The following is an 11,384-nucleotide window of genomic DNA, read 5'->3' as shown; positions in this document are numbered from 1 at the left end:
CCTCCTTCTCTTCCGCCCCCCCCTCTGCCTCCCCCTGCCCTGCCTCCCCCTCCTCTCCCTCCGTGACTGAGAGACCTTCGTTCATATGAATCTGTTCTGATCTCCATGATGGACGCTGGTTCATACTGTGTGTACTGTATATACTGTGTGTACTGTATATACTGTGTGTACTGTATATACTGTGTGTACTGTATATACTGTATATACTGTGTGTACTGTGTGTACTGTGTGTACTGTATATACTGTGTGTACTGTGTGGACTGTGTGTACTGTGTGTACTGTGTGTACTGTGTTCCCTCTGCTGCTGACATTTATGTTGGGATTCAAACCAACCCTGTTAATGACTGTGTGAGGTGCGTTCACTGACATGAGTTCAGTCTTTCATACATTCATGCATGAGTGACCTTTGACTGACACTTGTCTCTGCAGGACTCACCGTCCAATCATCTGTTCCGTGTCAGCTCACACCAGAAAACCTGGCTGTAAAACAAACCAGGAGTTAGAGAGAGAGAGAGAGAGAGTGAGGGAGAGACTGGACCAACAGCTGACCGTCCGTCTGGTCAGACGGTGACTCAGGTACACATGGTCATCCCTGACTCCCTCACCCGTCCACACGCCGTCTCCAGTTAGAGACATACAGCAGCTGATTTTCTCTGGTCAGAGACCGTCCCCTCACTGCTGCCCCCTGCTGACTGATGATGGGTTAAAAGCAGAGGTCACATTCTGTTGTGTGCAGTGTCAAAATGACAAGAAAAAATGACAAGAAGTTCGCTTTCCCTCCTTCCTTCCTCCCTTCATCCCTTTCTTCCTTCTTTCCTTCTTTCCTTCCTCCCTTCCTTCCTTCCTCCCTTCATCCCTTTCTTACTTCTTTCCTTCTTTCCTTCCTTCCTTCCTGCCTTCCTTCCTTCCTTCTCTCCTTCCTTCCTTCCTTCCCTCCTTCCCTCCTTCCTTCCTTCCTTCTGTCCTTCCTTCCTTCCTTTCTTCCTTCCTTCCTTCATCCCTTCCTTCCTTCTTTCCTTTCTTCCTTCCTTCCCTCCCTCCTTCCTTCCCTCCTGCCTTCCTTCTTTCCTTCCTCCCTTCCTTCCTTCTTTCCTTCCTTCTTTCCTTTCTTCCTTCCTTCCTTCATTCCTTCCTTCCTTCCTTCCTTTTCTCTCAAACATTAAAACATGAAGGACTGAAGTCCAGGTTTCAGGTGAAGTCTCTGAACGACGTCTCTGAATTCTACTTAACACACGCACACACACAGATACACACATACGCACAGTGAGTCAGTCACTGCCACCTGTCAGCTCTGACTCAGTGACGCCTCCTCATGGTCAACAGCAGGATAATGAGACCTTGTCCATGAACCTGGTTCTGGTTCCTGTGATCAGATGTTTGAAGAATCCTGAAGATGAAGATGATGAAGATGATGAAGATGGAAGTCAGTCTGACTGAGGATCAGAGAACATCATCATCATCATCGTTGTCGTCATGACGACGGTGTCTGTAGCTGATGTCAGTCTGAAGACGGTCAGAGATCAGTAAAGCTGAGATTTAAGAATGTTCTCTGATGTTCTTCCCGAACAAGAGTTAGTTAGACTGGTTAGTTAGACTGGTTAGTTAGTTAGACTGGTTAGTTAGAATGGTTAGTTAGACTGGTTAGTTAGTTAGACTGGTTAGTTAGAATGGTTAGTTAAAATATCAACTTTGATTGTTTTTGTGAAATTTTGTTCAAATAACAACATTATAATCTTCAAGTTTCTGGACCAGGAGGTTTAGATTAAAACAACACGGTTCTGCTGGAGAAGCTTCTGAACCTGAAGTTCCATCAATCATGGGAGGAAGGTGAGTCACATGACCAGAGGCTGGGAGGCAGTGTGGGGTGTGTGGGGGGTGAGATGGGGGCGGGGGTGGAGGCCTTCACACAGAGAAAGTGTGTTCCTTAGAAACAGGCTGAAGAACCCTCCAGGTTCTCTGGTGTTTATTTAAGGAAACAGCTGGTCATGTGACTGCAGCTGGAACCAAGATGACCACAGAAGTCCCACATGTTCCTGCTGCTGTGAAGGCAGGGGGCGCTGATGGACCACGATGGACGTGGTACCATGGAGATCCAGGCCATAGCAACCGCTCACCACAGAGTAGATCTACAGCCGTGGTTCAGGAACAAAAGAGCCCTGCTGTGAGAGAGGAGGGCACTTAATGTAGTGGAACCAGGGGTTGGACCACAGTCCAATTAAAGTTTATAAACCACTCACATCCAACAGCACACGGAAATGTAATCGGTGACCGGTACTGTATGGTGGTTAAAAAGGTCGCTGTGTTAAGAGAAGATCACTTTTTTTCTCCTTTTTTTGAAATGCTAGAAGATCACTTTTTTTCTCCTTTTTTTAAATGAAAATATGACTAAGACCATTAGTTTAAGTGGGTGAGGATAAGTGGGTGAGTGTGTGGTTTGCAGATACAGGTTAAGTGTAATCTGACCTCATGTTCCTCTTTACATCAGATTAGTGTCGTTCAGTCGAACAGAGAAGAGTCACACGATGATGATGTCACAAAATCAAGTCGAGTCGACCAGAAGCACAAACACAAACACAGTCTCACACACATGCCAACAAAATCATAGAACATCTCACACACATCCAATACACACACACACTCAGTTACAGCCCCCCCCCTTCCACCGCCTTTATTTTGACAATATTTTAAACCTTATCATCAAACTTTCGGCACTTTCCAGGACTTCAAGGACAGGTTTGAGTCACGATGTTTTACTCTTTGTCTGAGTCAAATGTTCGAGAACGAAAATCTCAGAAACTGAAGCTTCAAAAACATTTCCACACAGTTTGATGACTCAGACCGACTCTGAAAGAAGGTTCAGGAAAAAAGAAGGTGAATGAGGTAAAACGTCAGAGTGACGACAAAGAAACAACGCCACCTGGAGTCAAGGACCACGGAGAGAAACTTTAACGTTTCACACACACACACACACACACACTTGTCTTCAGTGTCTCAGAAGTTCTGTCTTTATTTCCCATGCATAGTTTGGACAGGAGTTCAGTGAAGGTAAAAAAAAAACAATAATAAAAACAAAAATAAAAATTTGACTCATTTTGATTTTTTTATCAGAGAAAAATGAACAAAAAAAGTCTGAAAATCAGAGAATTCTTCAATGATGAGGGTGAGGGTGGGGGGGTGTGGGCCGGCAGTCCAACATAAATATGAAAAAAACAAATTCACATTCTTTACAAACAGTGCAAATAAGAAATTATTTGGGGTTTTTTCTCAATCTGTGTTTCGTTCGTCAACTGTCCACCTGTCAATCATGTCTCCTCTCCGTCCCACTGACAGACGGAGATCAGGGATTACAATAAAGTTCCAGTTTGAGGGGAAAATACGAAAAAAAAGAAAAAGAATTGCTTATGAAAAAAAACAAAAACGATTGACAAACGACGACAACAACAATTGGACCAATGCTGGCTCCTGAAAACTGCCCCCACCAACAGATGTCACTGTCACACAGAGGCGTAAGCGTTATCAGTAAGTGATTTCATCGACAAGCGACCATGTGACAAACACTGAGGTTAGCTATGCTAACAATTGTTGCCTGACTACAGCGAAATAAAATAAAAAATTAGCACTTAATCCCAATCAAGGAATCACAGAAAAACGCATTAAATTTTAAGTCCACGTCAAATATTGAGGTTTTTTGTGAGTTGATTTTTGAAGCGATTAAATATCGTCTATTTTATTGCGAGGTCTAAATAATTGAAATTCTTATCTCGATGTTGACTAAAATACATTTTTCACTACATTTACTTGTAACAACCTTAAAAGGCTATGTATAACGTATGACGGGTCTATAGTGTTCCCTGCCCCCTGGTGGCCACTGTTGTAATTGCTAGGCAAGAACGCTTGACAACAAAAAAATTTGAGCTGTAAAATAAGCCAGAGAAACACAATAACTCAACAAGTAGCAAAAGTCGCAAAGTTGTCATTGGTAAAATAAAAATCAAAAACCATCCAGCGACAAAGATCGCTCAAGGACAGTACCATTTGGAAGTACTTTCCATGACGTTGCGAGAGCAAACGTAGCACACGGCCATATTTAAAGGGACCTGTGTTTCTGCATTATCACCACAGGGGGGCCGAAGAGGGCGGGGATTCTGCTTATTTGTTTGTTCCATTCTTGGGAAAAATATTCCAGTTGGACGTTGAACTAAAAAAAAAAAACGTTGCAGTTCGAACCGACACCGAACTGCACCTTTAAAAGCAGCATGGGAAAAAACTTAGCATAAACAAGTGTCACCGCAAGCTACAGGAAGTGGTTGTGACACGTGTGCTAACCTTTTCTGGACAAGGTTTTTTTAAACATGTGACTTGTGTTAAAATCCTGCATTGCCTTCATCGCCGGAGGAAAGTACAATCATTGTGCACGCAGTTAGCTAACGAGAGAACGCCGAGGAAACAAAGTTTCAATCCAAACCTGAAGAAAGGTAAGGAAGAAAGGTAAGTGTGTGTGTCTGTGTGTGTGTGTGTGTGTGTGTGTGTCAGCCCACGGTGATGGTAGTTCCCAATGATGTAACATAATTTTAACCAATCAGTTTAGTGTCATGAGATGGTGTTGAACCAGAGAGCACCCTGGGAAATCATCAGAATTTAAATTAAAAAACGTTAGAGCACGTTGACCTCAGGGGTCACGTGATCTGTGTCGGAAGACTACAAAGAATTCCAGTGCTGAAATGTAGATTTTTAAGGTGGCTATTGAAAAACTTTCATTTGGTTAATTCAAAATATTTGCGTTCACGCTGACAATTACTGCGTGACAAATGTGTCCACGTCGTTGATTTGTTCTGACGTCGAGGTGTCTTTGAGACATTTCACGAGAAAAAATTGATTGACACTTTTTGTGTTTTGTAATTTCTAACCACCAGGTGGCGCTGCATCATTTTCTACTCTCTTTGACAACACCATAGGAGGAAATGGATGAAATGGCGTGAAATAAAGACAACAGATAAAACAGAGTGATGCTAACAGCGAGGTTCAGTGTGGTCCACGTGAAAGGAAAATTTACGCTTCAAAACAAACGGCCTACGCCGCCACCTTCTGACAGTATGAAAAACAGACAAATAAAAAACAAACATGCTCCAACACTCGTAGGTAGTTTTCTGTTGACATGAAATCAGTGAGGACTAACGATAAATATTTCACATTTTTTACTTACAAGTCTCCCTAACGTTTTCAAAGTAAAATAGTACAAAAGAAAAAATCGTCCATTTTGAAATATTCTCCTTCAGTTATTAGTAACATGGCGAAAACATACGACTGTTTTCAGCTTCAGCTTCTATAGAGAGAAAAAAAGAGCCAGTGTTGAAACCAAAAGCATTATAGAATTATTTTTTACACATCATCACATCATCAGCGTAGCATCTGCACAGATGGTTAAAATTTAAAGAAAAAAAACTCAAAACAATTAACAGTAATCCCGGTCTTTCCGTATGACAAAAATGACGGAACGCGACCGTAGACTCATTAAAATGATAGTTTTTGAACAATCACTAACAAATAGCGCCCCCAACCGTCAGAATCTATGTACTATCTATGTTGTGTATCATCAACATCAGAGACATTTTATCATCTCATTACCCAACACACTGTGAAGCCTGGGATAAAGATGACAGGGGGCAGCAATGAGGCATAGTGTGAACTGCAAACTTTGACCCATAGGAGGCGCAACATCGGATCCAAAACATAAGGGTTCATAAGACCAGCTGCAGATCCTGCTTCAGGAAGCCCAGGCCCCGCCCTACGTCAAGTAACAGTCGCTCATTGTCATTGGCAGGTGTGCTAGCCATGGGTACGACGCTGCCGCACGAAGGGAACAACAACGGCAGTCGGTTCTCAGACCACAGGGAGGGGCACCCTCCAATCAGGAAGATTTAAAGGAAAGAGAGCGAGAGAGAGCCGACCGCGGAGCAGGAACAGAACGCCCTGGGCTCACTTGACGTGTTCGGCGCTGTGGGAGGAGCAGTAGTACTTCTTGTGTGCGATGAAGGTGGACAAGCTGCTGAATTTGATGTTGCACAGCCGGCAGAAGCGCGAGTTACCGTTCTGGATGGGTGAGATCACTGCTGTTTTAACGCCGACGACTGGGGCAGGGCTGGACACAGGGGCGGGGGCGGTCGTGGTGGCCTTCTCTGAGAAGTGGAACGACCCCACCGTCTGTCTTAGGACCTCAGGCACAGGTGACACCGGTGGAGCCCCGGAGGGTGAGATCGACAGAGGCGAGGTGGCGGATGGTGAATCACCTCCAGATGAGGGAGTGCTTTTGACCGTTGGAGAGACAGGAGAAGACGTCCTGCTCTTTAGCTGTCCGTTGACGTCCTCTCTGTGGACCTTTGGTCGGACCTGGATGTTTGGGCTTTGGGAAACGCTTGCAGATCCAGGACCAGTGTCTCTGGGACTAGGGCTGGACTGCAGCAGCGCCTCTGGTGGTTGTTGGACTGTTACCAGAAGACTGTGGACCATCTTGAAGTGCTCCATTAGGTCACATGTGATTGGCTTGTTGGGGCAGTATGGACACACCCTTATTAGAGAAGCGGTACCTGAAACTGTGACTCCGGTTCCTGGTGCTGGTGCCTGGGTGGTGCTAACAGCAGAGTTATGAGGAGGAGTAGCGACAGAGGACGATGAAGCTGAGGGTTGAGGACTGGATGACGAGCCCCCGGACTGGGTCACCCACTCGGCTTTGGACTCCACTGGACGCTCCGGCTGCGGTCTACTTTTGGGCGAGGTGGATGCGGAGCGCTTCAGCCTGTGCAGCTGCTCCAGAGTGTGGTGCTGGAGCGTGGTGGCCGGGCAGTAGTAGGTCTTGTGGGCCAGGTAGTTCTCGAGGCTGTTGAAACTTATGCTGCAGGCGGTGCATTTGTGATAGTCGGTGAGAGGCAGGGCGGGGATTTGAACGCTGCTATTGGCTCCCTGCCGTGGACCTTCTTGCAGACGGGGTCTCTTACTGAGGTCAATCGGACCGTCTCCTTCAGGGCTGGAGCTGCCATCTGCGCCGGAAGCGACTTCCTGCTTTACCACCATACCAAGAATGGAGGGTGACGGAGCCGAGGCGGCGGAGGCGGCAGTGGCGGCAGCGGCGGCGGCTGCAGCGTTAGCTAAGGCCTCAGTCCTGGCCATGTGGATCTCGTACATCTTCTTGCGCTTGCGTGTGCGTATAGGCTGGGGGTGGAAGGCTGCAGCGGTGGTGGCCTTGGCCAGGTGAATGGCTCTCTGGTTGGACGGGTCGTGGCGTGAAGCGCAGTAGAAACGTTTGTGGACTGTGTAGTTTTCATGACGGCTAAAACGGATGTTACAGGCCTCGCAGAAAGTTCTGTTCGGATCGTCCTCCAGGTCCTCAGCTGAACCACTGGCAGGACTCTGGCTGCCCTCACTGGCCCTTCCTCCTCCACCTGCTCCTCCCGTACTCGCACTGCCAATCTCTCCTTCTGAAGATGACAGAATGCCCTCCCTGCCCACGGGGGGTTCCGTCTTCACCTCCACCCCTCTCCTCAGTTCTCCATTGGCACAGTCAGAATCAGGTGGAGAAGCTGAAGCTGCTCTGCTCGCTGGTCCACCCTGAGGTGACACAGAGGGACCTTGCGTCACCATGGACGGTGCTAAAGGTGTGGCTGCATCCCTGGTCAGCCCTGGGACTGAAGCTGAGGCTGCACAGTCTCCCTGGTGCCTGCTGGAACAGTACAGGCGCTTGTGTGCGTAGAAGTTGTTGATGTTGTTGAAAGTGATGTCGCACTCGAAGCAGGTGGCTCCTTTGTGAGGAGGTGTGGCTACGGCCGTGGATGTCATGGGACCAGCGGGGAAGAAGGCAGGGCTGCTCGGAGGAACCGCCTGACCTTGTTTCAGGCGGCTGTGCACCATCTCCGACATCTTAGCCAGGATTTCTGAGGCCTGGGGCAAAATTGCTGCCTCAGGGTTGAACAAGTACTGAGGCAGGAACACGGCTCCTCCAGGAAGAACCGACTCCAATCCTCCCACATGAGCAGGGCTGGAACCAGGAGTTGGACTAGTTGGTTCGGCCTTCACGGTTGAGGTAGGACTCTTAGGAGACCCTGACCGCTGACTGGACAGGGTGCTGGTTTGTCCCTCCGTGGTTCCCCTCACCCCTGAGTCAGCAGCTTCTCCCTCTTCTCGGTCCTCCTTCATGTCCATCGGCTGCTCCTGCATCTCCGAGTCTGACTGTGGTTCCTCCTTAACCTTCACAGCTGTGATGGGGCCAGGACTGTACTCCCGGGGCGTGGCCGAGCTGCCGTTAGCCCCTGGACTGGACGACTCTGGCTGAGGGGTGCAGGCGACTGGCTCACGATCGTGCGGAGACGGTTGGAGCTGGGCAGCGTCAACTAAGGCGGGGGTCATTTGACGTGGGGTGGAGCTCCTTTCGGCAGGAACCCTGACCTCTAGGTGGGACCGTACGTGCTGCTGGAGCTGAGCTGGGGACTCACAGTTGTGACCACACACTTGACACTTGAGCACGACGCCAGAGTCCCCTGGACTGAGACCTGAAAAAGACAACCAGGAGTCATGAGTGAGGAACCTCCACTGAGGAGGTCTCTGTCCATTTGGACAAAGGTTCCACGGTACATCTGTCCTTCAGATCTGGGCTGAAGTCCAGTCAACTTACCAGTGGACAGGGGAAGTTTGGGAAGTCCTGGTCCAGGTGAGTAGACCTCACTGCGAGATCCTGGCTGGCAGACCATGTGACTGGTGACCAGGTGACTGTAGAGGATGTCCCTGGTGGTGGACACGAATCCACAGCCGTGACACAGGCCGTTCAGTGTGTCTGTGTGCACCTTCAGGTGGCGCTCACAGTTGGCTTTAGTGGTAAAGGCCGACAGACAAATGAGACAGACGAATGGACGTTCACCTGTCGGAGAGGCGGAGCTAGATTACCACATGACCAAATATAGGGCTAGAAAATGGTAGTATATGTGTTAATGCAAAAGGAGAACATTTTGACCACTAGGGGCCTGATTTCACATGTCTTGTCTAAGTCCTAGTATCAGAACCCTACAGGTCAGGATTGGTACTCCATGGTGTCACAACCTAAAGGTCTCTGCAGTCTTAGTTCTTGTCCCCCAACAGTCTGAGTTCTACCTCTACCAGGAACTCTTTAATTCCCTAGTTCTTTCTCTTTAAAAGGAACAGTTCTGGAGTTAGTTTTTCTTTTTACCCAGAATCCCACTGGGTTTAAATAAGATCTCACCACTGTGTGTCCTCATGTGGATCTCCAGGGAGCTGGCACTGGGGCAGCTCTTGTTGCACTGTGGGAAGGGGCAGAGGCGTTCGTTGGGGTAGGACTCTTTGGGTTTGTCCTGAGATGATGGCGGCGGTGAGGAGGAGGAGGCGGCGGCGGCGGCGGCGGCGGGCTGCTTCTGACGGCTGGCACAGTAATACATGAGGTGAGCCTGGAGGTTCCTCTCGCTGCGGAACCAGATCCCACAGTCCTTACAGGGGAAGATGTCCTCTGGAGACAGACAGGAAGTTCAGCAGTCAGTGGACCAGAAGAAGACTGAACAGAAACACCGCAGATGTCCACACCGTGACCCCCGGAGTAACAGCCAATCAGACGGTGTCATTATTTCATCCTCCATCCAACCATCTGTACATCCATTCTATTTTCATCCATCAGTCTCTCAGCTCGTCGTCTTTTCTTCCCTCCGTCCTTTCATCAACACACACACACTCACACACACTCACACACACATTCTGGTCGGTGTATCCAGGCAACAGTTCGTCTGCAGGAATTAAAGACTTTTTCATTTAAACTTAATGTAATTATTTCTTTAACAGTGTCTGTGAACAAACCATAACATTCACTTCATCTGCGCATGTGTCGAAGCTGCTGAAACTGAGCAGAAGTGGCTTCATGGAGGCACAGTGCCATCCAGTGGACAGAATTACAATTACAATTACAATTACACCATCCAGTGGACAGAATTACAATTACAGGGATTACAGTGGGGAAATAAAGGTGAGATTTAGAAAAAAGTCATTTCATATGAACTAAATTAATGACGTCAAACAAAATCATCGATGACATTATCATGACGTCAACAACACTGGTCATCTGAACAATATAAACCAACTTTTATCATCAACAGGTTCACTTCAGTAAAAGGTTTAAAGTGTTCAAAAACAAACGCTCACTGTTGACGACGGCGGTGGCTAAGATGGCGGCCATGCCCGCCTGCTGGGGGAGGAGCTGGATGTCAGAGTGCAGCGCCGCAGGGTACGAGACCGGCTCATCCTTCACCACCACCTCCAGGCCGAGAGGAGGAGAGGGACGGGGCTGGGACGGAGAGGAGGGGGCGGAACGAGCAGCAGGGGGGGCAGACGAGTGCAGGGACGCCAACAGCCCCTCCCCCGCTCCGAGCTCCTGGGTTAGTTTACAGAAGAGCTGCTCACCTGGAAACAAACGACGGGAAATGTCAGCCACTCCAGAGCGGACGATTGTTTTACACCGGTGAAAAAAAAGAAAGGAAACGAAAACTCCGTACCTCGGCTGTAGATGGTACAGTTGGCTGCCAAGAGGTCAGAGGTCAAAGGAAGTTGACTGATCCAACAGTCTGAATCCTTACACACTACAGCCAACCTGGAATTCTGCAGAGACACAAACACGGGTGTGAGTGAGACAACGTGAAGATGAGCCGAGGTCGGGTTCCAGAACTGGAACTGGACCAAAGTCCAGAGAAAAAAAAACAAAACAAAACATCGATATCAGTTCACAGGAGCTGCTGGTCCTCTGCTGCCTCCTGTGGTCAGTTAGTGTCACTTGAGTAAATCTAATCAAAGGATTTCAAACAAAACGTGACGTTAGAACTCAGTGACGGAGGCAGCGTTGAACCAACAACAAAGTTCTGCTCAGATTCACTCTGGAGTCTCGGCCATGTTTTATTGCTGAGGCACACACAGCGCCCTCACCTGGTGAGGACACGTCACACAGACCCAGTGTCTTGTTCACATAAAATCAGGAACATAAAAGACCACAAGTCAAACAGAGCACGTGATTTTGTTCTTGGCATCTGAACAGCGAGTGTACGACAGTAACAATGACAAGAAACACACTGTCCAGTGAGTGTGTGTGTGTGTGAGGGTGTGTGTGTGTGAGAGTGTGTGTGTGTGTGAGAGTGTGAGACTGGCAGCAGCAGCAGACGAAGGATTATTACAATCTCTGATGGAAATGAGGAAATGAAGGAAGAAGAGGAAGGAATAAAGAGGGGGGAGGTGTGGAGGGGGGGGGGGAGGGAGGGAGGGCGGGGGGGGGGGAGGGGGGGGGGGGGGGGGTGAGAGAGAAAAAAGGAGAGGAGAAAGAAGATCTGATGAGGTCGACAGGCTGTTATTCA

At 48.3% G+C, this 11,384-nt stretch overlaps 1 protein-coding gene across 1 annotated transcript in view; it reads right to left on the bottom strand.

Moving 5' to 3' along the window:
* Positions 1–4,521: 4,521 nt before the first annotated feature.
* Positions 4,522–11,384, bottom strand: part of zfpm1 (zinc finger protein, FOG family member 1) — a 49,844-nt gene continuing 42,981 nt past the window's right edge. The window contains exons 5-9 of the mRNA XM_008311408.3: positions 10,539–10,641; positions 10,189–10,446; positions 9,245–9,505; positions 8,663–8,905; positions 4,522–8,540 (exon numbers count right to left, since the gene is read on the bottom strand). Of these exons, the coding sequence (XP_008309630.1) occupies positions 5,977–8,540; positions 8,663–8,905; positions 9,245–9,505; positions 10,189–10,446; positions 10,539–10,641 (3,429 nt within the window). The 3' untranslated portion in view covers positions 4,522–5,976. The remainder of the gene's footprint in view (positions 8,541–8,662; positions 8,906–9,244; positions 9,506–10,188; positions 10,447–10,538; positions 10,642–11,384) is intronic.

The sequence above is a fragment of the Cynoglossus semilaevis genome, chromosome 6 (genome assembly GCF_000523025.1).
Source record: "Cynoglossus semilaevis isolate Cse_v1.0 chromosome 6, Cse_v1.0, whole genome shotgun sequence".
Lineage (NCBI taxonomy): Eukaryota > Metazoa > Chordata > Actinopteri > Pleuronectiformes > Cynoglossidae > Cynoglossus > Cynoglossus semilaevis.
Note: the sequence above shows the minus strand (reverse complement) of the source record. Positions and strands in the feature narration are given on the sequence as shown.